The 27935-nt window shown below is 37.8% G+C and overlaps 2 protein-coding genes across 2 annotated transcripts; one reads left to right on the forward strand and one right to left on the reverse strand.

Moving 5' to 3' along the window:
• Positions 1-133: 133 nt before the first annotated feature.
• ak3 (adenylate kinase 3) lies at positions 134-13395 on the reverse strand. Its single transcript, XM_042509069.1, has 5 exons — positions 12291-13395; positions 8937-9056; positions 8246-8418; positions 7150-7268; positions 134-5904 (listed from the first exon to the last, which is right to left on the reverse strand). Exons 1-5 carry the CDS (start codon positions 12436-12438, stop codon positions 5793-5795), a joined length of 672 nt encoding a protein of 223 aa, XP_042365003.1. The 5' UTR covers positions 12439-13395; the 3' UTR covers positions 134-5792.
• Positions 13396-14663: 1268 nt separating this feature from the next.
• Positions 14664-27919, forward strand: rcl1 (RNA terminal phosphate cyclase-like 1). The gene is made up of 9 exons (XM_042508944.1): positions 14664-14868; positions 16142-16213; positions 16640-16815; positions 17822-17896; positions 18021-18145; positions 18600-18725; positions 19235-19391; positions 26158-26261; positions 27746-27919. The coding sequence occupies exons 1-9, from the start codon at positions 14739-14741 to the stop codon at positions 27897-27899; spliced, it is 1119 nt and encodes a 372-aa protein (XP_042364878.1). The 5' UTR covers positions 14664-14738; the 3' UTR covers positions 27900-27919.
• The last annotated feature ends 16 nt before the right edge of the window (positions 27920-27935 follow it).

Here is a 27935-nt window from a genome sequence, read left to right on the forward strand (position 1 = left end):
GAGAAAGTAAAACAATAAAAGAAAATACAAAGTGAGAAATTACCTGGAATAATTCTGTAAAATAATTCCAAATATAGAATTATGAATATAGTTCACTTTACAATTTTCTTTTCTGCATCTATCTTATTTACTATTCTGGTAATATTATCTTCTTTGGTGTTCATGGCCAAAATGTGTAGCCACACCGAGCTAGTGAAAGGGACTGGGCATGTAATTGGGACTGGGCTTTTATTTGAAGTATTACGGTAGTCATTTTTCTCTAGAATCTGGATTTTAAAAAAAGGATCAAATGCAGGTATTTGCTAATTTGAGATGTTTGGTTTGTACTTCGTACTGGATTAATTCAGTTGATATTTTAACACTATCGAGTACCAATACCCAGCCCTAACTACCACTGCAGAGCTCACGGTTTTAACCTGGGGCAGACTGGAGGGTGGGCATTATGCTTCTGTGATAGTGATTTTGATCACTGTGGGTTGAGCAGTCATCATCATTAGCAGTAACTGGCACATGAGCGCAGTGCGGATTGGTGGGGATTGGATAGCCAGTGGGATATACACACACAAAAACTCACATGTACATGCAGCCAGACTGAGAAGCTCAGATTACAACACACACACAGGGAGCTTCGATCTCTGCTCAGGTCGCCATTACTGCCCTACACTTTTACAAAGGAAACAGTTGTTTGCTGCTATATAAATGCTCTGAATATCATATACAGCACCTTTCAGGTTTTCTAAAAATAAAGTATTCCTGGTGTTGTCTGGAGAGGCTTAAAGGAACCATTAAAATGCATAGTAATGAGACTACCTCCTTTACATCTGCTATCAACATGCAGATTTCATCCGTCTGTGCAGAGAAACATGAATCCAACCAATATACACAATGCATTGCATAGTGGAAAATCAGTTGAATTTCCAGTCCAAATACAAAACCAGTAGATGATTAATTGTTTGCTCATATAATGCCCTGCTCTGTGACAGAAATGATTCAGCATTTCAGAGCAATCGTTAGTTGCTTATTTATTTAAGCAGCTTAACATAAGACTGGTAATGAGCTAAAGACAATAGTGCATGCTTCAGAGCATGTGAGACGATGTAACATCTCAGCATTTATCACATGATTACCTTTAGAGGAGCAGTCAGCCTAGTTTTGAGAGGATATGACAAATAACCTAGGTGTAAATGTGAATTATCTTTATCCAGGTGTTATCTGGAGGCAAGAGGCGCAGTAATGTAAGGTGTAAAGAGGGCACAACATTTGTCAGTTTAGTTGGTTGTTATTTATCACCTGAATTGCACTCCTCCTCCTCCTATGACTTTATTTTTCCAGGCATTCACATAATCAAGGCCTAAATTTTAACTGACACACAGGTGATGGATCTGAGAAGTTTTTTTCTGCTTGGGCTTTGTGTATTTATTTATTTCTGGTCCAGTTCAGAAAACTAGCTTATATTGTCTTTACCAGCTTGCCATCTGTACCCAGTCCCTAAAACAGAATGAAAACCACCAGCTTCCTCATACAAGTGCTCTGTGCGGACTGAAGTCAGAGGTTAAAGTTCATGATGCTGGGCTCTACACCTGAGAGAGGGAGCTCTGGTCTGGAGGGGCGGGAAAAAAAGGGCTGAACTCTCCACAAAGAGACTTTTGCTGTTAGTCTGTATGCAGAAAGGAACCCTGCATCTGAATGTGTCCTGCACTTTATATTTCTCCGAGAGGCTGAGGTGGATTGTTTAAAGCACTTGACTTTATTATTCTTCATCATGCCGTATTTTTGTTTTGTTTTTTCCACTGTTTTTTTTGTGTTCCCAGCCATCCAGAATCAGAAACTGTCTTTATTTTACAGGCAGGCTTTAGATGAGCTTGTGTTTTTTGAGTTGTGACATTTTTGCTTTGTATTCTGTTATTTGCTGACTTTTTTTTAATGTGTTCAAGGCAGCTTTTGCCACATTTGTCAGGCTTCCAGTTAACTGCCCCCCTCGACAATAATCTCCTTTATTTAACAAACAGCCAAAATCAGTGTGAAAATCTGCTCAGCAACACAATCAGTGAGATTTTTATCACAGACTGGAATTTAAGATACCACATGATGCATTAAAGTACAATACACGTGTTTATGACTTCAAGCTGCTGTGTGATGCATTGTTGGTTCTGCAGTGCTGGTTTGCTTAAAGTGCACGTACAAGAAGTATCTTAAAAACATGAACAGAGGTGTTTTAAGCAGTGAAGCTAAAAGGATGTGCTGTAGTATTCTTAAAGGGATAGTTTGGATTTTTGAAAAGGCATTATATGAAATACTTAACCTCTCGTCAGAGTAAAACATTCAGTAGCTGTTACAGGTCTCCATTTTGAAGAAGCAGGCAGGATCTCCAACACAGAAGCTAAGCAATGTACTGCTGCTGACAGCAAACGACAAACGGATTTTAGACACCAAAAAAAAGGTCTGCCTTCAAAATCAGTATCAGTTTAAGTGTATGCAATATTTTGAGTGTTTCCATCACTTTACCTTGCTATCATACAGCAGTTTCTGACAGGGAATTGAAGTCATGGTATTGGTCTCTTTAAAGTCAGACTCCATTGAGATAAATAGTAATTTCAGCAGGTCTTTTGCTGCCTCAGTTGGTTAGTTTATGTTATCGGCTGTATCACAAAAAACCCAACAAAATTCTTATCATGATAGAAAAAATGCCTAAAATATAACTTGCACCATTAAAAAAATAAATAAATAATCTACTGTGAAATTGGGCATTTCAGACTGCAACAATCATAAAGGCAGCCCCCCAAATCCAGAAGGGGCTGAACGGAGGCAGCGGTGGATCAACAGTGTCTGTGTTCAGCGAGCTTAAATTACTGTTTTTCTGATGGTGACCTCATCATAACAGGCTGTTTGACTGTAAGGTAAAGTGATGAAAATACTCTTCATATAGGCACACTTTTTTGATATATAATTTATATATTTTTTAGGTGGCTAAAATATGTTTTATAGCTGACCCCACTGCTCACATGCTGACGGACATCTGCTGTATGCAAGATCCAAACTATCCCTTTAAATGCATTTCTTTTTTTCTTTTTTTTTCATCCACCGTAACTGCTATTCAAAACATATGGCTTAAGCTGTGTACTAAACCTGTGGCCAGCCCGGGGTGTCTGAACTTCTAAATTATCTAAAGGTTAACACAAAATGTGTGGTCTGCTAAGTCGCGACTCAGTCGCTAAGCAAGAGCTTTAGCAAAATGATATATTTCTCATTTGCAGTAAACTAGTTAAAGATTTGGCTTCTCTTATAGCTGAGAAACTGAAAAATATAAATCAAGTGCTAAATGTTTGTGTCATGTTATCAGCTGGTACCAATGTTTGTTAAAAGTCTGATATATTCATAAAAAGTCTGTTGAAAAATGTTTGGAAACAAAAGAGTCCAGAGTTATGCTAGAAAAAAGTGAGCAGACAGACCTCTGTAACCAGCTCTGCATTATATTATCTAATTAAGTTGCATTGTGGGTAATGTAGGCACAAGGAGGAAATATGTGTGGAATTTAAAAAAAGGACAATTTCTCTGTTTAACTGTCTGTTTTAGAAGCAGGAGTCAAATTCAGTCAAATTAAAACTATCCAACCATCCAACTATTATTCTGGTGTACAATAACATACTACAGACAGCAACTAGTATCAGAAGTTTATTGTGATTTAAAATAAATACTCATGACACAGTTGTAAGTTGTCTATGAAGAGCAGATATGCTTTTTTTCAAGTTTTTAAGAAACACACAGTACAATTCAGGAAACATTCACTCCATAAATCTACAGTACATTTGCAAGGCAAGTTACCATCTCCGAGGCTTTTTAAACACGGTGAAACATTAAGACTTAAGTGCAAAAACAACTGCTGATCAACCTTTAATGCAATGATGTCTTCTGACAAGATGATAGCCCTGTTCAGACTGTGCTTTAAATGTTCTAAGTTAAAACATTTAGAAATTAAGTGTTCAGTTGTCAAGTGGCATTAAATGGCAAAAGTCATTATACAAAATGGAACGCCTTCTTAATGGAAACATTGTGGTATATTTCAAAGAATATTAAGACCTAAGGTGTTTAAGAGAAGCTGTTACAACATGATGGTTTAATTAAAAAATAATAATAAAATACTCATTATAGTAAGTGTGGTTTATACATTATTCAATCAGTGGTCTATGTTTATAAAACGTGTTTTAAAACTACATTCACTGAGCTACCTGTTTTCAAAAAGCAGCAAAAGGCACCTGAGTGCAAAATGAGTTTACAGTTATTTGAAGAATGTGGCACAATTCCCTTTTATTATTACCTAATGTATAAAAACAGGGAGGTCATGAGTCCTTAAACTTTCTTAAAATGCCTTAAATACACATTTAAGGCTGTATAAAGTTTTAAATGGTCTTCATTTTAAGACCAATTAATTTGGATATGGAGATAGTCACCATGAGAACATCTGCTGTTGCCATGGAAGGGGGTGCAACGCATATTAACATGAGGGGAGCGCTATTCAACTGGGGAACAAACTTCAACACATCACCTGCAAGTGTGCAACGTCCCTATTTTTGCTGCATTTAGATTGTATCATTAAAGGCCTCATTTACACTCCCTTTATGTACTAAAATAGATCTGTCTATTTCAATCATTGGTACTGTCCTCATATTTCCATGAGTCCTTTATGATGGCAGTTACAGCCAGTAGATGGCACTACAGGGAGCAGTCAAAACTTGCACACAACAACAAACAAGACAGTGATGGAGGTCATAAAAATGCATCTTTTAACGGAGGCAGCATTGTGTCCGTTAAGCCGTTAAATGCACTATAACTTGTGGACAGAGAATTCTTTTATCGATTTGTTACATTACGCAATTTTTAAATGTCTTTGTCATCTCCCACAGTCATGTCTCGCTTGAAGTACCCCACGTTTTGCAGTCGTACTGCTCAGTTTCACATCTGTAAGCTTTAAAAAAATGTGCACAAATACGGATGAAATGCAGAGCACAGACAGAAGACTCCATCTGTCTTGTATCTCACTTTGAGCATAAATGAGCTTTACTAACCTTTGCTCTGGTGGAAATTTTCCATTATATTTTATATTTATTTGTATTAAAATTATTTTAATTTTAACTTTATTATACCTGTAGAAACAGTCCCAATAAGGCAGTTATGTGCACCTTCTTTATGCTGGGTCAAAAAGCCCATGCAATATTGCTTTCAAATAATTTTTAACAAAGAGAATCAGAAAGTCTCTTTTTTTATCACAAAATATCCTGTTGTGTGGATCTATTCTTTTCAGTGTGGCTGCCACTGACGAAAGAGTCATGATTACAATAAGAATATTTAAAAATATCTCCACTCTTTAGCTGCTTGCTTTCACCAGAAAAGACTTGCCATGATAACTATTTCTTTGTATTGCACCATTTCTTGTGAATGTAACCTGGATATTCTGCTGTTAAAGACCCGGATATTTGATTCAGTGGCGTCTCTTGGCTTTATGAAGGCACATTATTAAATAAAAATACAATCTGTGGAAATTCTAACGATTAAGGATTAAGAATTTGCCAAACTAAACTCAGAGACATGGTGGAAACAGTGCAACAGTGGAGTTTTCCCAACAGTGTCTGCAGTCTATCTCTTCCTGACTTAAACTGTGTGAGCAACCTCCTCACAACACACACACAGATGGCTCTCCTCGTTTCACAGAAAGCGGCACCTGATTGGACGACGCACACAGAGTTTTTTTCTGCCAGTAAACTTTAACCCTTCTTGTGCCTTTCTGCTATGGCTTTCTATGCAACTTTCTGTTGGACTGAGGGGAGTTTCTTGTGGAGGAAAGCCTCAACGTGCGGCCAGATCTTGTTTGTTTCTGTCCCAGAGAAGATCTCTAGCACACCTTTACTCCTGGACGAGAGAAGAAACACAGATTAAAAAAAAAATTCATTCACAATCTGCACTGCCATTTCAATATTATACAGCAATTAGAAAAATACGTGCATCATTAGTTGCTGAAGTAGCAATAGACATTTTTTTTTAGTTAAACTCAGCATTATGAAGGAAATATTGATCATGGGTCAACTGATATTGGTTTTTCAGGGCCGATACCTCCACAGATTATTAGTAGTTAATGAGACCGATAACCGATATGTGGAACCGATATGCATTTACAATAAAAAATGAAAATCTTTCTGCCAATATTTAGAATTTGGAATATAACTCCAAAACAAAACTTTGTTAAAATGCCTTTGGCAAGTGTTCAAACAAAACTGAAACTTTCAACATAATATACAGCAAGTTCCCTGCAACGTTTTTTTTTATAAAGTCAAGTGAAAATTTAAATGAAAAAATTAATAAATAAAAACAGCTCCCTGAAGTTTTACAAAGTAGAAGTTCCTCCCATGCTGACGCTTTCTTTGTACTTTTTAATTAATAATTTGATATCAGCGATCATTAATGGGTAATACCTTAAAATGTTGTATGAAACAAAAAACAAATGCATCAGCAATCAAAGTAGGTTTTCCATCCTTTAAAGTGAACACACTCTGTCCTCTTCTGTTCCCACTCTACTTCTCTGTGCTTCTTTCAGATGATGAGCAGCCTCATAAACATTGTTGGAACATAAGTGGGACACCAGCGAAGCACATCCCTGTGGTTTGAGGGAACAGAGTAATATGTTTTCCTGCCTAATTAGTCCAAAAATAGAAGTTATGATGCATTTACAAACTGGATCCAGAGCCAGTATTTGTGCTTTTGTTTCATATTTTTTTCCCCTGGTTTTATTCGTTCTAGTAAACCCTCAAGATTTTAACATTTTAAAAACTGTATTAACAGGTAAAATGGTGTTTGTATCTTCTGGCCTGTCCTCTTGTGGTTCTTAAGTAATGTTTCAGTCATGCAAGCTGCAAGCTGTGAGGAATGTGCGGGGAGGACTCAAGGTCAAGGTTCAGAAGCATTTGGTTGCCTTTCACCTATATTAAGGCGTTTATGTGGAGTACACTTCAGTGAGATATTATGCTGTATTGCAGTTAAACATTTGCCCATTCCTCCTCTAAGTTCTCTTTGTTGGGCAGCAAAACAGGTTAGTGTAGTACGCAAAGTCTGAAGGCACCATACAAAAGTACGTGGCATATTTTGATTTATCTGTATTACCTGTAGTACTCTAAGACGGGCTCTGTCTGGTTTTCATAGGCCTTCAGTCTCCGTGTGACCGTCTCTGGTGTGTCATCGTCCCTCTGCACCAGAGGCTCCCCTGTCACATCATCAAACCCCTGGAGAAAACACATTAAAGGGACAGTTCACCCCCAAATCAAAAATATGTGTTTTTACCTCTCACCTGTAGTGCTATTTATCAGTCTAAATTTGTTTGGTGTGAGCTGCCAAGTGTTGGAGATTTTGGCCATAGAGATGTCTGCCTTCTCTCCAATATAATGAAACTAGATGGTACTCGGCTTGTGGTGCTCAAAGCACCAAAAGATAATGATGGCAGTATAGTTTCAGGAATATGGCAGTGTCTTCAGAGAGCATGCACAGTCCCCAAAGAGCACTTGAAGGTTGCGGGGGAACAGCATGAATGTGCCGTCCCATAATCTTCATGAAATGAATGATTTGCAACGCCTGAATTCATGCATAAAACAATGCAAGTTGTTGTTGCTAAACTCAGATCTCTGGTACAAGATGCACCTGATGAAATGATATGTTCCCTATTAGTTTGTGGAGGTAACACTTGCTGAAAAAACTTGTAATTTAAACCCTTAATCTGATTGGATTTATTCCACTTTTTGTGTCTGTTTCCGTGACATTGTTCTCTAACAAACAGGACTGTGAAGAGTAGACCGGAGCCAGTGATAAACCATGAATGTGTTAAACCTCCAGACTGTGCAGGAAATCTGATAGCAACGTGCCACTAATCACCGCCACAGACAGAATACGTGACCACAGACACAGAAACTATGAATCATCCATCAGTCACACAGGAACAGAAACAGGCACGATTAAGCCAATCGAGGGAGATATTAGCTATTGGAAACTAGCTATTTTCTAATGAGGTTGAAAACAATATGTATCTGTAAATAAGAACTTCGTAATGTTGATAACAGATACTGTTTTCTGAATGAGAGAGCCTTGTCTGTAGTCATGGAAACAGGATATAAATATTATTCTATGTTGTCAGTTTCTGTGTTTGTAATATGTGTAAACCAGAAAGTGAAGCAGAGAGGGGATAATAGGTGAAAGTGTGTGTATTTACAGGGACTTTCGGCGGGTTGAAGTCGATGTTGTAGACTCTGCCGCTGGGAAAGTGAGTCCAGCGAGAGGTGAGCCTCTGTTTGATGGTCTGGAAAGGAACATTGAGGTTGATGACTGTATCCACACTGTAGGCCTCATCCAAAGCTTCAGCCTGAGATACAGTACGGGGGAAGCCTTAAGTGACAGATGGACAGAGGAGAGCAAGGCGAAAAGGCACAGGGAAGAGAGACGGAAGTGATAAATAACTATTTTAGGATCTGGATTAGAGATCAAATGTTCCCCTGAGAGCAGACAACCAAAAGGGCCGTTCCCATTGAGAAGCAACATTTTCAAAATGGCTTAATTTATAAATTAAGGTCTTCTGTTTCACATAAACACAGAATAATGCAAATTAAACTTTACAATATCCTCAATGCAAATGTATCACCTTTTACAAGAAGCACAGCCATAAAATGATAGAATACTCAATTAAAATTTCTTTTATCATTTTCATCATTTACTGTGTGTCCCTGATCTAATTTTCCACCCTGTCAGAGACAATTTTGAGGGTCTGACATTATATTTATGTCAAGGTTTTCAAGACAAAATGTTGCAGCGTAACAGGAATCACCGCAAAAGATCCATATTAACTATGAATGCAACTGTGTATTTCACAGTTGTGTAATGGTATATATTACAAACAGTGGTCCTACCATCGAGCAGCCAGCTGCTCTGGTCCATCGCTCTCAGGTCGCTCAGGATGAGACGAGACATGACGTCATCGGGTACCAGCTGACCCTGATCAATGCAGGACTTCATCAGCAGACCGAGCTCTGAAACAGAGAGAGAGAGATGCTGCTCATTAATTACATTTTTCCCTAAGGGCATTCTTGAATCTTGACCTTGTAAATGCTGCTTAAATCACAATACGAAAGATCAGCGATATTCGTTTGTTGAAAGCATCTGTCTGCATTAATTTTCTCCCGAAAAAATTAAGCTCATGTATCTTTGTAACCTCTTCAGCCTTTGCGGTGTTTGTAACAGGACAGTCGTTTTAAATGCATTGAACATTGGATTGAAATGGACAGTATTATGATTTGCAGTGAGTCACAGATACTGGAGAAAAGCAGACTATTTTCATTTGACTCTGACTATCAGAGTGAAACAGACAGTATAGTGTTTTGCAACGTGTTAGGGACACTTATGGCAGAACTGTCAAGAGCTTGTCGTGTCAGTGTGTGTGTGTTAAGTCTATTTATTTTGAATTTTTTTGTACATTACATTACGTTATGATGGAAGTGACAGTGGTTGTATTGTGGCTATGTTAAGTCTGTTTTGTAAACCCCAGGAAGAATAGCTGCAGCAACACTTAGATAATAGGAATCCTAATAAACTCAAAATTTAACACCAAAGAACGTTATTTAAGCGGACCAAAGGTTTACAAACATATATTTCATGCTAAATTACAGACAAGTGTATAAAAACATAGAGCTTATTTATATTTGATATATCAGCGCAGTTTGTTCCCAGTTTTTGCAGCGTTGGTTTAAATATCTAACAATAATCATCATGTAATCAAGCTTTGGGGGGAGTCATGAAGCATGGCGAGCAAACCGTCCAAAGAGAAGGGAAGTCATGAAGACCAGATTCAAGAATAGGAAAAGTCAGCAGCTCGGAAAGAAAAGATTCAAGAAACAAGGGAGGAAAAATACGGTAGAAAGCATGATATGTATTGTTTGGATAAAGTTCTGGCCATGGTAATTAACTGTTGCTAAGGCGGAAAGAAACATAACGAGAGAACAGAAATAGTTGTTGATGCTGTAAGAAGGTTTTTGGATATTGTGATTATTACAGGAGAGGAAGTGCAGGAGCTGTTGAGAGATTTTTGGATGCCAACCTCCATTAAGCACCAACGAAGAAGACAAAGAAGAGCAATCAAGCTGCACAAGCACACAAAGGAGAAGTTCTCCTTCTCTCCAGCAGAAATCTATTCATTTTTACCCAAACCAAGATTTCTTTTCCTAGGAATCTCCTTCTGGCTGAAATCTTTTTCAGCAAACTTCTCCCACCAGCTGTATGCACTAACATTGTTTCTGCTGTAAAGCTACTTAATGGAAATTTTGACAGGATAATCCGGGTTTAGGAGGTTATGGCACGAGAGTTCCCTTTTTTCCTGTCGCTTCCACTTTAATTGGTCGCAGTCCAGCTGAAGAAAGGAATTTCCTGTGAAGCCTCGCAGAAACCTGAATGTGCAAATATGCTGCTGTAACGTAACCCTAGAATTTTACAAGAACGTTAATTATTCTGCGTGGGTGTGACAGACTGCTGGATGATTTTCTGTTTTTTTCTCAGCTTGTCTAGCAAATGTGATGTGAAGATGGCACAGCAGCATGTTTTGGGCCTGCACAGTGAACCCAGAGCAAGGTATTTAGAAAGCAAAGGCAGTGTTGCATGGATACCAGTTTAGCAAGGCGAGTATTGGCAAAGTGACAACGAAGGAGGATTTCTGCATCTGGTAAGTGTATTATACTGTTTAAAACCTTGTAATATAGTTCATATGCAATGTTCACACCCAAACAGAAATTCCTGATGGTGAGTGCGACTTGTGTGGAGGTAAGTAAAGTAGTTTCAGGCAGTGGAAGGTCACTGGTTCAGATCCAAGGACTGTTTGGGGAAAATTCGAGCTGACAACGTCAACATGAAGAACTGCTTTGACTGCCAGCTGCTAAACAATACAGGGATTTAGTTAACCCTTTAAACTTCAGCAAAGAAGGCAATGAGCAACTTAAGAAATGGCTCAAAAATTAACAAGGTTTTATAAAGTAAATTACCTGAAAATAAAAAAGGAGAGGAAAAAAACAACGTGAAAATAACCACAAAAAACTGCTGAAAATTAAATCAAATTTATGTCATATTTTACTTATTTCTTGCAATTTGCGAAACATATTTTGCCAAGTTGCTCATTCAAAATCACTTTTCAAAGGTTCAAATGCTTTTGAGAGACATCTGAAGGCAGCAAAAGAAAACGGACATTTATCCAGTTTCCAAAAGGTTAAAACGAAGAAAGTAAGAAAGTATAACAAGCAGTGATGAGGATAAAAGTTTAACTGTGCAGCAACAGTCATTGCAGGAGACTCCAAACCCCTTTTTAACCTCGCATTACCTCTCCAACCCAGTGCTTCCTCCTTATACAACTGTAAAAACACACCTCTTCACCTGTATTCCCTCCTATCAGGGAACAAAGGTGCAGCCTTCCTTATCTTTATGCCTCTCACCTATCTTCATCCAAGGTGATATTGAGGAGCGGTGGGCCTCCTTCCAAAGCTCAGGTAACGTGTCAAGTGTTAAAACACAAAACAGCAGCTTGTATAACCCTGTTTGACCTTGACTAAAGAGAAGACAGATTCTTTCATTCAACCTCACAGCCAGATAAGAAATCACACTGGTACAGGAGTGGCGCTTTTATCACAGCAGTCCAGAAACAAACCAGATGAGGGTATTTTCCTCACCACAGATAGACTGGAATTATAGCTATATATAATATATGTTTATTTAAAAAATATATATTTGAAAAAATGGGTCATGCAATGACAGGCAATCACGCACCACTGTCTAAATTCATCATTAGCAAATGTAATAATGAGTGAAATGAGTAAAATGAGTGTTATGCATAGGCTAAATTGAGATATTTGTGATAGCTATGCCATAAAAATGCCATACAAAGTCATATATATCAAAGGTTTTTTCTGAGATGGTTGCAGAGGTTGAAAATGTCCCCTCAATGTTAAATTATTATGGTCCTGCACTACAGAGTAATTTCCTCTAACAATCTACTTATGTTTTGAGCATAATAATGACTTATGAGGGCTGTTTTTAACAGCGCATATCATTCAGAAAACAATTAGGAGAATTTTTTTTTTTTTATTATTTGTGAACACCTACCTGAAATAATTATGTCCAAAAAACAAACAAACAAACAAACAAAACACGTTGACTTGTGTACTTTTACTTAAGATCAATCCTATCATGTCTAAGCGTATATTTGAGATAAGTCACGGCTATCTTACCGGTTTGGGCGTTGATGTTGGCTCTCAAAATGTCCCCACTAGAGATGTGTGTCAGTCCAAAACTTTTGGTAATGCGCGCAGACACTGTCCCCTTCCCCGAACCGGGAGGTCCCATAATAACAGCACGAAAGATCCTTTGAATAACCATATCTGGGCGGATATTTGTTCAGAATGATTGATTTCGGGAGCAGATCATCCGTATCCTTCCCATTAAAAGCGCTCTCTGGATGCTCAGCAGAAACTGGATCGGAGCACTTTTCTTTTCCAAGAAGTGCGCAACCAGGAGTGGGCGCGTCTTTTGCAGCCAGTCAAGACTCTGACTGGACCTTGGCTTTTATTTCCCCGCAGGATCACAAGGAAGAGGAGGAGGGAGGAGGAGGAGGAAGATGATAACTGCGGTCAGTGCAGTCAGAGGCAGCGGCGGAGAGCAGAGGAGGATCAACTCTCCCAATGACCTACTCAGAGCCAAATTGAGCTTCTTTCCTCGGCGTGTTGACAAATTTCCCAGTCCATGTCACTGTTTACGGTTTACTGGAGATGTGTTTATTGTATAACACGGTTATGTAATTGATTTACAGAGAGGAAGAGGCTTGTTGGTAAGGTTGCGGTGATTAATCCTTTTGAGCGTCGATCCTCTCAGCGGTCAGACCTGCAGATTGGCAGGCGTGCAGCAACCAATCTGCTCTCTCTGCTCAGTATAAAGGAGTTTCTAAAGGAATTAAGCGCTGTTTGCATACATTACACATCGGAGTAACACTTTCATAGTCCAGAAAACAATAACTTTTGGGCAAGATTTGATCCTCTGTGTACTTAAAGCAGCTTTCGACTTACTTGAATTTCTCCATTAAACGCCATAAGCCTGTTTTAAAGGAATATAAAGGAAATGTTCCTCACAAATGTCCGTGGTAACCCATTTGTTTACAATTTGATCATGTTTTGTGCCTTTAAGACTGAAAGATACTATCAGGCCACTCCCACAGCGTTTTAATAAACGGCGATCTGTCGCCATATCGTGGTTGAACGCGGCGACGCACCTTTAACCTTCTATGGTACCGTGTTGCCTCTTGGTAATGTACACATTTTTGTCCATTTACACTCACATAGTACACCCGCGACTATTTTTGCAATACTTCAAAACAGAGCCAGGGCCACGAGGAAACTAAGAGCACTGTTTATATAGTCTAATGATTCCCTGGAGGCCATGTTGAGGCCCTTTTTTGGTGCCATGGTTCAGCTCCATCAACTATCCTCAAAATGTTCTGAAAATGTCTTTTTCTTTCATTTTACAATCTTGAAAAAAATGTAAAATGATTTACAATGATAGATGAGTCAAGGTTAATTTTTAATTGTATAATGTACTTTATCTTATAATTAAGTAGTAGAGAACTGTTAAAATGCAAAGCAACGCCTTACATTTATGGCATTATTTGGTTTGTATACAGTTAAATGCATAACAGTCATCATGGTTTTTTTTTATCTCTAAAGATTAACCTAGATACATTTACTAATGTTGGGTTGGTGGTAATAAGGTTCAGGCTATGACACTGTATAGTCTAACAGTACTCTTTGTGAGTCCTCTGCAGATCAGTTTTCTTCTATTTACAGATTGAACGCAGTATTATGCTATGACTTTTCAAAGAAGAAAAGGGTAAAATTAGCACTTAGTTAGTGAGGATGAATCAGAATTTAGAAGTTTGGAAGACAGCAAGTTAGTACCAACCCAGCAGTTAAATGGTGGGAACATAAAGTAGATGTAAATTTCCTAAACAAAAAGAAAAAAAAGACTAACCTTAAATGACTAATAGAATTTAATAAAAGACTAAAAAAAAAGACTAACAAATCTACCTTGTACCTTGTGTAAGCTGTATTCAGAAAGACATACACCAGGACGCTGAAAACAAGCATTCAGACGTTAAAAAAAACATTGAAGAGGGTAATGATAGTTTAGTTTGATAAATTGTTTTATGTCAAGTTAAATGAAACATGCTTGCACTCTTAAACTTCATCCCCATGGGCTGTTTCATTGTGGTACAGTTTTTACAGGGTAATGTTCACACAAAAAAAATCATCTAAAAAAACTATTTTGAAAATGATTTTCAATTTAAAATGACATTAATCTTAAATACAAAGGTTTTTTTTATATTATCCACAAGGATTTAATTAAATTTTAATAAATCACATTTTATTAAATTTAAACTTTTTTTTCATTTCTTAAAATAATTGTATCTTTAAGGTTACCTACCAAAAAATGCACCCCTAAAAAATATCATTTTGAAATGTTTTAATTGTTTTCTATTTGTTAGTCCATTTGTTACCATCTGGCATCATGATGTTTAGAAAAACGAATCATTTTTGTCCTTTCTGGCTTGCCGTACATTCGCCTCCCACTAACGTCTTCCTGGACAAACACGTGGATTTCCACTGACGCCAGGCAGAAACAACAATAACATGGCAAGCCACGGGCTCACTTACGACGGCTGCAATTTCTTCAGACAGCGGCTGGTTTTGTCCACACTCAGCGGGAAGCGTGTAAAGATAAAAAATATCCGGTCTAAAGATGACAGTCCGGGGCTCCGCGGTGAGTTTCAGCTTCACTCTGCATGTGGCGTCGCAGTTAGCTCGGTGGCTAACCTGCTAGCTGTTACGCAGTTGGGAGTGTGTTTTATCACTGGGCGGCAGAGGAGGGGAGACGGTGGGACAGAGGTGGAAATGTGAGAAAAAATAAATGTTAATTCACCGTGCAAGTTATGCTGTTGTTTGGCTTCTTAAGAGCATTGAACCAGTGTTTTTAGAGCTCTTTCTCACATTATTAGAGTGACTTATTATGACACGTGAGTGAGGAGCATCAGAAGTTACCACAGACATATGTTTTGATAGTGTTTGTAAAATGTTAAAATAAGGTATTAGTTTGTCTCACCGACTTGTTGGTATAAGCAAAAACTCTTGCATAAAATTAGAAAATCATGTCTTTCATTGTCAGATGCAACTGTTGAAAATAGGTTCCAAAAATTTGAGATTTTTACAGTATGATAACTATTTTAGAAAATATTACGGTATTACAGTATACGTTATTGCACAATTACTATTATCATTATCAGTGTAAGAAAACAGTTTTTTGTTAAACACGTTTTTTTGTATAATTGACACTTGAAAATATTTTTTAACAGAAGCATGTGTAAAAAGAAGAAAGGTTGCCTTTTTACAGTATCTTAGAAAACGGGTGGGATCACTAGATGTGATGTAATATATTAATGAGATACTTAGATCATGATACAATATTTTTGCTTTTTTAAATGTATTGCGATATGTTGAGTATTGTGATAATGTGTGTTGAGATCTATTGCGATTTATTACCTCTTGCCAACTGCATATTAAGTAAAAACTATGTCAGCATGTGATTGTATCTGATAAAATGAAGTTTTCATCTTACTTTAATCATTTTTTGCAGCAACATTTATCTAGTGGACTGAAAAAGGTAGGGATGCACGATATTGGATTTTTGGATTTTTTTTTTTTTTTTTTTGCCAATATCTGATACATAAGAAACTAATTTGCCCGATAAACAATACCAATATTGGATATATCAGCTTTTTCCCCACCTATGTTTTTCAATGTATGGTATATTCATTAATTGTTCAAAATAAGAAAAATACTGCAACTTAGGGTTGACGGTTTGTACATGTTCACTTTGTCAGTGCACACACACACACACACACACAGTAAATGAGCAAATGTACACGGTATGATAACTGTCAGTTTTCATACCATTCTATATCTTGAAAACGGTATATTGCTGCAAACCTATTTATAAAATGTTTGGTTTGAATATTTTTCCTGCTTGTGTTCTCCAGATTTTGAAGCCAGCTTCATCAGACTGCTTGACAAAGTGACCAATGGCTCCAGAATAGAGATTAACCAAACAGGTGAGCGTTATCATTAGGCTACGACTGGCTTTACCTTCGTCACAGACTATGTGGTTTATGTAATTTCTGTTTACTGCCAGAGGATAGCAGAGTGTTGATATTTCCCCAGCAGATGGACAACTTGGATATGAATAATAGTATTTTAGCAGAAGTTATTCAGTGTTACCTGTGTATTTGTTTTTTCGCAACCTTTTTTACATCTCATTTCTGTTTTTTTTTTGGGTGTGACATATATTTATTTATTATATTTGGTTAAGAGTGCATTATGATATTCTTAGGACTTGAATTTGAACTTTCCTGTCTTGACTCAGAGACTTGAGAATTACTTGTGAATTGCAAACAATGACTTAGTGTGTCCTCTGCTCTGAAGTACTGCCTGTTACATCTTGGTCTCACTATGTGTCCTCATTTGTCTGTCTTCCCAAGGTACTGTGTTATTCTACCAGCCTGGCTTGTTGTATGGCGGCTCGGTCGAACATGACTGCAACATGCAGCGCTCGATTGGCTACTATCTGGAGGCGCTGCTCATGCTGGCTCCGTTCATGAAGACCTCGCTGAAGGCTACACTGAGGGGAGTCACCAACGACCCCACTGACCCAACGGTGAGGACACATTATTGACTTTACTTTTTTTTTTCTTCTAAATTTTTCTCCTGAGTCAATTTCTGATGTGCTCATGATCACACTGGGTGGGGCTGAAGCATTCTTCTTCTCAGAAACTTCTTCTTTGTACAGTGAATTTCTGGGTACGCCTCACAAACCCAAATGGGCACTGCCCTCTAGTGTACACATCATATCGTGCAATTAATGTCGACTCATATAAACAATGTTGACGTCACTACGTGCGTTTGTTGCTGAGTTGATGATTTTGACATAAAAGGTCAGAGGCTTAGTCAGGTTTTTAAATCAACTCAGAAGTGTTTATTTTGACTTTTTAAACTGTTAACATTTTAAATTTGCAAATGCTGTCTGTTTTCCTCTGTAGTGACAACGTTGTCTAACCTCTTCACAGCAGAATGTAAAGTCAGCGCTGCAAGAGGGACCATTAGACAGACATAAACACAGCCAGTTAGCAGTCCCTTCAGGACTTCACAGGCTTTTTTTGGGATGGCTGCAGCCTAAAATGCATGATCACACGGCAACTTTTTGAAAATATTACAGTGTATGTTGCAAAGCTTTTTTCATTTGCACAAAAAATTGCAACAGAATTGCCTTGCACGGTCTTTTGCAATCGTTTTTGTTAGTAAATATTTAGACATTTGTGCACTGCTTAATTGTATCTTCACAACCAGAAACAAGGGACTGGGTTTGGTGACTGGAAACTACAGTAAATGTTGAAATTTGTGGAAAAGTTGCGGTCTCCTGGAGAATCATTAAATATGATTCCAGGCTGAGACAAATGGAATCAATTTCTTCAACAAACAACCCCAAGAAACAGTCTCGGCCACTGCATCGTCCTTTTCTCTATGTTCTGAGCTACAAGGTTTTAAACAACAAACCACAAACAATAACACATAGAGATGAGGCTGTATAGTAGAGTTGTCATGGAAACAATTTGTTGCTGTGATGGGACTTTTCTCAAAGTATGTTGACGCTCTGTCTCCTGCAGGTCGACATGCTGAAGTCCACAGCGCTCCCTCTAATGAAGAAGTTTGGCATCAATGGAGAAAACTTTGACCTCAAGGTGAAGACACAGCGGCGGCCTCTTGATTGATGATGGCGTAATGTTGTTATGGGTACATTAAAATATCACGCTGCTTTTTTAAAACAAGTCAATGTATCCTCTCCCACTGTTGCTGCGTCCTCAGGTTGTAAAGAGGGGTATGGCACCTGGTGGAGGAGGAGAAGTATTATTTTCATGTCCCGTCCTCAGGACCATCAAGCCCGTGCAGCTGACTGAACCAGGGAAGATCAAGAGGATCAGAGGAGTGGCGTATCCTTCTCAGACTCACAGCCAAAATTTGTAAACAAAACAGAAGTGATGCATAATGTCATTTTAAAGCATTTTCATATTTAGGTCCTATTAAATTTCACAGTTTAATTTACTAAATATTTTCTTAATTAATCTTTTAGTTTATAAAATAAAAGAAAATAAAGAAAAATATTATTGCGAAGCCCAGTATGACAGTCTCAGATGTCTTGTTTAGTCTGACCAAAAGTTAAAGATATTCTGTTTACAGTGTTAATAAACAAGACAAAAGCAGTAAATCCTGACATTGGAGAAGCCTGAACCACATCATTTTTGGCATTTTGGCCTAAAAATGAAAATGATCTAAATACTTGCGGAATAATTTTGATCTCATTTTTATATATATTATATTGAAGAATCTTGGTGATTTGTTTTCTGTCGTGTGAGTCATCAAAGGTCCTTGACAGTCTGCACCCAGATATTCGGTTCGAGTTTCTCCTCAGATGGCCAACAGGATAGTGGAGTCAGCCAGGAGCGTCCTCAACCAGTTTATTCCAGACATCTACATCCACACCGACCACATGAAAGGAGCCAACTCTGGCAAGTGAGTATCTCAACATGAATATAATAACAGGGCCATAACCTGTTAGTTAAAAAGAAACAAAAATCCTGCACACTTTCTATCACCTGTACTCTCTTTATTCTAGGTTTGTCAAACAATTCATTTTTAAAATTGCGATTAATCGCAGAATTTCAATAGTTAATTGCGATTAATCACGTTTACAATTCCATTATTTTGCATTTCAAAACAGTTTTGATGTCCATATTGACAAGTTAAAGCAATTCTTACCAGATTGTCTTGGCTAGGAATCAAGTTAGAGTAAAAAAGCTGCATGGTACTGGCATAAAGTGGGCTTATCTGTAAAAGGTAGACTCATGGGTACTGAGAGTACCCATTACCTTCATGAGGTAAAACTCTTACAGCGAACCACAACAGAACCATACAGCACTGTAAATATGCACAACCCGTTTTTGTGAATTTCTAAGCAATGTGTCAATTATCTCATCTTATTCAGAGATTACAAAAAGTACTTCATTGTTGGTTAATCACAGGTCTCCAGGTTTTGGTCTGACCCTGGTGGCAGAGACATTGAACGGCTCCTTCCTCAGTGCTGAGATGTCGTCCACGCCACAGGGACAGGGAGACCCCGTACTACCAGAGGACCTCGGCAAGAGCTGTGCAAAACTACTTCTGGAGGAAGTACATCGGGTAAGTACTGCAAAAACCCTCACATACAATACAAACTCATTCCGCACACCATCATGTCAGTATTGTGGTTTTTGGGTTTGTTTGTAAAACAGAAGATCCGGTTTCCAGTTGTCACAGACCAGGATCAGATTTATTTTGGTCTTTTACGTGTTAAGTAGCTGAGTTGTCTTCATCTGTCACTTGGTCCCTCTTTCAGCACTGACTGTACAGGCTGCTGTAAAGAGGGGATACACACTTTATTTCCACGTGAACACACGTAGACACTCAGTCATGCTGAAGCAGGCCTCGTGCCCATAAACCTCCAACAGAAGCATATTTTAATATTTATTTATTTTTTATTTTTCAAAATATATACCCACAGAGTCACAAATTGACAGTACAAAAACACCCATTTTACATTACAGGTACCTCAAAAATGGATTAATAGACTAAATAAATAAGTATATAAGAATTTAAATAAATATGAAATAAAAAATATAATTGAAGGTCAGTACAACAATACAAAAAAAAGGAGAGGAAAGAGGATTTGAGAGATAAGATAACGCTGACCTCAATAGCATGGTCTATTATTACACTGGCATGGACCATGCAGACAATCATTTAGTCATAGTGGATGGAAGATTATCTGTGTAGTTAATAAAAGGTTGCCATATTTTATGTAAATAAAACGTATTTTAATCCTTAGTGAGTCTTATCCAGAGGTGTGCAGCTGTTCACTTCTGAGAGCCACGATCCAGCAGGCGGAGATCTGACTTTAACTGCAATATATTTTTTGGCAATAGCCAGCAGGACGTTTGTAGGCTTGATGGTATAGCTATGTCTGATATTTAACTGCCGAATTTTTAATGGGACAAGGAAAGGCTCATACTGATTTTAATTTTTTATTGAGAAAATGCACTTTATGTTGTTTTGGTCTCAGAGAGGCAGTCAACAATATTAAACCAGTGATAAGTTGCAAATACAAGACATTATTGTTCATGATTTCTGTGTTTCAGTCTCTCTGAGAGCTCATTCATCACCTCACCGATTGACAAAGCAACTGCCATTCAAAATATCAAGCCTGTCCTGTTTATTTGCATAATTAAAGCAGGCACAGAGGTTACCTGCCCGTACTCATCTCCAGCAAGTCTGTTTTACAGAATAATATACCCTAACATAATTCACTATTGAGTGTTTTTGGAGGGATATCGTTTTTGTAAACTTGTGTGCTGAGAAGTCACTTTAATGCTGAACAAATTTGACCGTGAAACTACATCTGTTACCTCTTTGTTACTGTTTCCCACCCAAAAGAGTGTAGGATTACTATACTGTGTTAAAGTTCAACTCACTTCATATTAAACTTTTTGCAGGATTATTATTGGAGGTTGCCCTGCATGCAGCGGCTGCAAAATCTGTTTTCAGTTTGTCACTGAATGAATCAAAATTCTTGGGGAATACCTGACATACACAGTCAGGACATATTATAGTCTGCAGCACGCATTACCAACATTTTCTGCCCTTGTTTACCCACATTCCCCGATAATGACCCCAGTCTGGAATTCAACTGAGAAACTGTGGGCAAAACCACAATATAGAAAGTAACTAAAGGGTGTTTCATTCCAACTAATGTTTTGATCAGGCAATTTCTCAGCTAAGATGTGTTTAAAAAATGTGTCTATCTACCTAACAGGGATACAAACTACTTGACACTTATGAATGTTACTTTCTTTCTTGTCACTTTGGGCGACTTTTGGGTGACTGTCTCTCTGCACTGCGTGTGTCTAGGGCAGTAAGACCTTATTAGCAGCCTAAAGTTTGTGTTTTAAGGAGAGGACATTGTTGGAAATTGAGGATTTAATTGAACTACATGTAGTAAACTACTCTCCGACACTGCAGTTACAATGTTGGTAATATCTCTACTCATGGACGAGAGGCTCCCGCTCGCGACTGCACGAGAAGTAAACATTAATGGCGTCCTTTTCGGCTGGACTATAACGTTAGCAATCTTAGTTGCGCGCAAGAAGTAGATCCATGCTCTGTCCTGCATGGCGTTACAGTTCGCAGGTGTTGTTCAGTGGAAAGAAAATAGTTCCTACAAAAAAACTCACAATAAGGTCTGTCGATTATCTTGATTAACCAGTTCATGATGTCTGGAAAGACAGTGTTGTAGAGGGTTTTGTTTTTTTTACGTATTTTTTTTGACACTATGAGCACCACAAGCTGAATGCCATCCAGTTCAGTTGTATTAAGGATGGGGATCGTTAATTTTTATTGATACTGATACTATTATGGAGACTCCTTAACAATCCCAGTCTTTATCAATACTACCATTAATATATTTCTATTATTTGGAGGAAAGATGAGACTTTTTTTAGATTTTGATTTAAATATTTATTATGAAAAATCTTGGCATCAGTAATTTCAATTATGTATTATAAGATGATTAGAGCTCGTGATAGGATGTTAAGCGGGTTGTAATTTCACCTCTACTATCCATTTCATAATCAGGGGAAACAAATTTCTCACACAGACAAATGTATTGTTCAAGTTTTTTGCCAAAAACTAAATTTTCTTTGACTTGATGTTAAATTTTAACCCATCATGATGACGTTTTATTTACCTTTGCCTAATAGTCATTATTCTGGGCCGACCTTGAACACATCACAATGAAACCTTTTGCAACTTTGTTTATTTAACTAACTAGCTCTTATCCTGCGATTGAGTTGGATTTAAATGACGCGGCTCGACAGCAAGTGAGCGTCTGACGATCACACGTAACATTTGAGCACTCTGTCCACACAGGATCTGTTAAATATGCACTTCTATTATGTTACGTGAACAAATCCCATACAAGAGTTGTGTGCTTGAGCTAAGACTGGAAAAAAATGCCTGAGTGCTCTACATGCTGCCTTCCTACATTTGTACTTTGTAAACAGGAAACACACGTTTTATTCTGAGGCATTTACTGGAAATGACATACAATATAGCCAACGCAAGAAGCTCGTTATTAGTGATGATCAATCTCTAAAAAACGTACAGTTCCCTGGTGATCTCAGCAAAACAGGAAATCACCCCAATTCTAGTGCAGAGGTCATAGGTCAGTGACTGTTTCAGTTGGTTAGCTGAAGATGAACGAGGCTTTCTTTAGTAGAAGTTTATGGTGATGTTTGAACCCAAAGATAAAAAATCACATTAACTGACTTAAAGTAGTAGCTGTAACAGACTTTAACTTGGCTGTTACTGAAAACACACACGGGCACAAACACTCAAAAACGCTCACTTCATCAGAATATGTAGAATTAGATTCAGCGATTGTGTGACTTCAGTTTGCCTCCACATGGCTCTGCCTCTCAGCCCTCGCTCATAGGAGCCATGTGAGTCCAGTTAGCTGGTCAGGGCAGAGCTGATTAACTCTGAAACGGGAATATTGTTGGATGCATCCTCTTAACTCTGAGAAAGTGGGTAGCCAGCGTTTCTCTTCAGCAGCTTGACACAGCGACGGACTAAAAATCCTCCAGTTTTAAATATGTTGCTCCTTTTTTTCATGAACAGATGGTGGTAGAACAGGTAGATTCATTTGAATAACTGATTTTAATACCTAACTGCAGCCGACAGACAGGGCGATCGCTACAGCTGAGAACAGAACTGACAACACCAGACTGAAATGGACTTCTTCTGCTGAAATAGTTAATTTTTGAAAACTGAAAAAGGAAAATATTTTAACTGGATTTGCATTAAAAGGCCTGAGCGCTCTGTGCGTCTGTTTGTTTAATGGTTAATCAGTACAGTCGTCTTGTAGTAAACCAAAGCTACACGCTGGACATTTTGTTTTTGGAAGCAACATCAACACTGGACAGGAGCTGATGTAAGTGGGTTAAACTTTGTTGAGTTTTTTTTAAAATACTAAATTATCTTTATTTATATTGTTTATTGTAAAGAGATCACTCTCTTGGCTGCGTGCGCGCTTGTGTGGAGAGTTTTGTCATGTGCTGCATATTTCCATACCAGTGTCAAGTAGTTATTTAACAAGGACAGTCAGGATTTGAGGCAAGGGTCCATCAAAAATGATTTTTTATCCAGGTATTAAATATAACTTTCTTTTAGTGTACTCACTTAAATTCAGAATATCTCTACTTTAGAAAGAGTGGTGTTGAATCAGGTTAAAACCAGTCCTCAGAAAAGAGGACATTTGCCTTAAACCCATTGCATTCTTCAGTGTAAAAAAAAAACCCAAAAGACCTGCCTGAAACAATTGTTTTCAATGTCAGTTAATCTCTGAATTACTAACATTATTTATTATTTAGTGTAGTCCAAAAATTTTGAAAATGCTTATCAAAATTACCAAGGACCCGAAGTGAAGTCTTCAAATTGCTTATTTTGTCCAATCAACAGCCAAAAACCCAGACTCTAGATTTACTATCATATGTAATAAAAAACTCACACTTAAAAAGCTGCAACAATTAAATGTTGGATATTTTTGCTTAAAAAATAACTGAAAAGATTAATCGATGATCAAAAATGTGTCCGTTTTCTTTCAGTCAACTAATCGCTGAACTGACTAATCATTGCAGCTCTACAAAAGACCGATTCCTCTTTAATTTAAGTAAAGTACTTTAATTGAATTAAATGTGCTATATCTGTAATTTCATTGCATCATATGTTTGAGTTTGTTTGCGCCCACGTATTTTCAGTTTGATTGTTTAAAAGGGGATTGCCTTTCACTGGAAGGATTCAAGGGACTTTTCCATCAGGCCCTGTGGCTGGTAAGCAACCGTCTGCTGGTTTCACTGAAAGGCAGGGCCTGGAGCTAGATGTCAGAAAAGGTGTGAATGCATTATTATTTTGTAGTAACAAAAACTGTGTACCAGGGAAAATTTTAGGTTGTCTGAAGTTTTGTATCTCAGAGCAGCAGTACAAAAAAGGTAAGGTGCCCAGGCACAAAACGTATTTAACGGCCGACTTAATGTGCTCTCCATTTTGTGGAAAATGTGAGAGAAATGTGAGGTTGGATTAAACCTCACTTAAAAATGGATGTATTTTTTGCTTTTAAGTTTGTACTGGATGCAAATTAGTAGAAAAATTGTTTGGAGTTAATTGTTAAAAATATGAAAATTTCACTCATGTATCCAGACAGCAGGAGGGATACACAGAAAAGTTATAAAAAGTAATAACTACTAAGATGTACTTGCTTTGTGCATTATTTGCCTCTCAGAATATGGAAAGCCTATAAAGCCCTCATACTGCTACTCTCAAGGCTTGTTGATGGATTAACATGATGAAAATAATTTGCAATGGAGGTGCAGTTCCTCACAAGTATGCATAGTAGAAGTATTTGTGTTTATTAATTTTATAGCATACAAATTAGGGCATAACATAATAATAATAATAATAATAATAGTAAACTTTACTTTATTTATATAGCGCCTTTAAAAAAAGACACAAAATCATTTAAAAATATAAAATGACACTGAGGAACAAAAAAAAGTTACTCAACTCAGTGCAGATTTAAATACATAAAATGAAACAAAATAAAATAAATAAAACAGTCGATAAAATAAGAGTTCAGAGAATGGAGACACGAGGCTTGGCATATATCAATATTGTGATATTACACTAAATATCTTAGATTTTGGATATTGTAATATCGCAAGTGTTGTCTTTTCCTGGTTTTAAAGGCTACATTATAGTAAAATGATGTAATTCTAACTTTTCCGTTATTTGCCTTTACCCGCTGTCATTTTATCCACATTACTGATGATTATTTATCAAAAATCTCATTGTGTAAATATTTTGTAAAAGCACAAATTGTCAACCCTACAATATCATCAATATTGAGGTATGTGGTCAAAAATATGATGATTTTTTATTTTCTCCATTTTGTAAAGCCCAGTTTGATAAATCGTATATACTTGTTGAGGGAATGCAGATAGCAAAATGTCTGCCTCCTCCTCGATTATAGACAATGTTCCCACAGTTTCGCCGTGGCCTCAGTTGATATGATTAAGTAATTGAATCATATTCCTGCTGACAAGCTGTTACGATGCCATAATACAGCGTGACTGGGCCGTGTGCATGGATGCACAGTGCAAGAAACTGATCTTGTGCAGTTTACTATAAACTGACAGAATCACAGACATTTAATGTTTGTTTTTATAACGCTCCTGGGTGTGTCCAGTCTTGCAAAGGCCTCTTCATACAGGCTGGTGAACAGCACATAACTGTTGTCGAGCAACCACGACGGCATGTGATCGCCTAGATACAAAGAGTGGATCCTCTGTCCTCTAAATACCTCGTATGTTGAGGAAAAGGTGGCGTAAGAGCGAGGTCATAGGAGGCAGGAATGCAGCATTATTTGGGAAAGAAGAAGCTGTCATCAAGTATTTAAAAAACTGAACGTGTACTTGAAGACGAGAAAATGCACGAGAAAGATCAAGGTAATAAAATATGTCAGTCTGACTAAAAACTGTGCCTCAAAAAGGTTTGCACTTGTTGCTTTTGAAATAATGTTTGTCTTCAATTTAATCAAAACCCAAACTGAATCCGTCTTTTTTATTTTTGAGACACTCTAAATAAGCGGGGCAGAGGTGAAAAACATCTGGCCCTCGTTCACCTCTCTTGGATGGTCACTATGTTTTTCAAGTGTAGATAGCTATCGGTGTTGAACCTGAGATAATCAATTCTCGGCCAGAGGTTACTGAGTCCTTTTTAAACATCTCCGCCTCCATGACGTATTTCTGAGTTGTTTTTGTTGCTGAAACGCATCGCCCCTCCTCTTTCTCTGTTGTAGGGTGGCTGCGTGGATTCATCCAATCAAAGCCTGGCGCTGCTCCTGATGACCCTTGGCCAACAGGACGTGTCGAAGGTTTTGCTCGGACCCCTCTCCCCATACACGTAAGCCACGCCACTCAGCAACAGACACACAAAGCTCCCCACTTTGACTTATTTATGAGTTACTATACAGACACACTCTGTTATTCTTCTACCTGTCCAATGTTGGCAAGTGTGAATATTCCAAAGTTCTCGTCCCACTTTAGAGCACAAAATGCTGGACAAATAAACAACTGAGGCAATAAACACTTAATACACTTTTTTTTTAAACCCCTGTTTATTTTTTACTAATTTCCCTGAAAAATGCCAGGATTTTAAAAATATTTTAATTAAGTTGCGCTTAAATTAAATGTCCCAGTGCTCCAAAAGGTTTTTGCTTGCGATGAAAGCACAATAGAGTTCAAGTTCAAAAGAAAAATGGTGAAAAAAATCAAGTGAAGTGTCAATTATGAGTGTGAATTTCTCATAGTCAAAAAAGCAAGCAAGAAAGAAATGTTGTATTTTGGAGGGGGGGTTGAATTAAGGCTTTTTTTTATTCCCCCCGGCACAAATTTTTCACATGCTCTGTAACACATGCATTATCATGGGACTCGGCCAGCTGTGCACTCACATGGTCCTTTACATGCTCTGTGTCAGTTCATACAAAGTGTCCTTGGTGAATGTGTGATGAACTAATATATTTACAGTTTAAGATACATTTAAATGTAAATAATTTCTTGTAAACAAACTGTTTCAATTGTTTATGGATAAAGGAGAAAAAAATAGATAAGCAATTTTAACACTTTTGATTTTGGACATCTTGATCATCACGAATGAGGAGTGAACTATGAACTGTCCATTTTCAGTTATCATGGTACCGGTGCTGTGTCCCTCTCAAGTACAGTACTATGATAACTGAAGATTGGCAGTGCCATCACAATGCACTCCCCATCTGCGCAGGTAATGCTCATGCATTTATTTTCTGAAGACCAATGAATTTTTTTGTGTGAATTGTCTTTCCCTTATGAATTTTATACATTCTTGGTTTAAAAGTTAAAGGTAATGTGAAGAAATAAATGATAGGTGCCTGATGCCCTTAGACTTTTACCTGCAGTGCGTCACTTTAAGGACCAGTGTGTAGGATGTAGTGACATGTAGTGGTATGTTGCATAGTGCAACTAACTGAATACCCCGTTTTTAGAGCTTTGATTCTCTGCCTGCACCTGTTAAGTGCAAAGAAAGTGGCAGCATGGGAGAAACTATTACTTTGTAAAACCTCAGAGAGCTTCAGTTGAAAAATCGCTTATAAAAACATGTAATATAATCAGTATCGACCAATACACCCCCCTAAATCCTATACACTGGACCTTTAAAGCAGACAGCATGGAGTAGAAGCAGGACACTGTGTTCTGAAACTCCCAGTGTGCATTATTTATTGACAGTCGGACTATATATTTCATCTGACATGAGGTAGACGCCTCTCCTTGCATAAAAATGAAATTTAAATTTCATCTCCCTCTTCCCTCTCTGTCTCCCTCCTCCACCCATCTCTCTCACTGCCCATCCAGGATCGAGTTCCTCAGACACATTAGAGATTTCTTCCAGATCATGTTCAAGATCGAGGTTCAAAAGCCTGCAGAGGACGAGAGGAAAGGGGGAGATAAGGTCCTGATGACCTGTGTAGGAGTCGGTTACAGCAACATTAACAAAACCCTTAAATAAAATAGTATTTTTTATATTAACGTCATGGTGTCGACT

Source organism: Plectropomus leopardus, chromosome 20 (genome assembly GCF_008729295.1).
Source record: "Plectropomus leopardus isolate mb chromosome 20, YSFRI_Pleo_2.0, whole genome shotgun sequence".
In the NCBI taxonomy this organism is placed as follows: domain Eukaryota; kingdom Metazoa; phylum Chordata; class Actinopteri; order Perciformes; family Serranidae; genus Plectropomus; species Plectropomus leopardus.

Bases quoted from the DNA above. Each gene is read 5' to 3' on its own strand.
- ak3 (XM_042509069.1), bottom strand. From the start codon at position 12,438: ATGGTTATTCAAAGGATCTTTCGTGCTGTTATTATGGGACCTCCCGGT. The intron at 7,269-8,245 runs GTAAATACACAC...TGTTTTCTCCAG, and splicing joins TCAACCCGCCGAAAGTCCCT to GGGTTTGATGATGTGACAGG. The intron at 5,905-7,149 runs GTAATACAGATA...TCTCTCGTCCAG, and splicing joins CCCGTCTTAGAGTACTACAG to GAGTAAAGGTGTGCTAGAGA.
- rcl1 (XM_042508944.1), top strand. From the start codon at position 14,739: ATGGCAAGCCACGGGCTCACTTACGACGGCTGCAATTTCTTCAGACAG. The intron at 14,869-16,141 runs GTGAGTTTCAGC...TGTGTTCTCCAG, and splicing joins TGACAGTCCGGGGCTCCGCG to ATTTTGAAGCCAGCTTCATC. The intron at 26,262-27,745 runs GTAAGCCACGCC...CTGCCCATCCAG, and splicing joins GGACCCCTCTCCCCATACAC to GATCGAGTTCCTCAGACACA.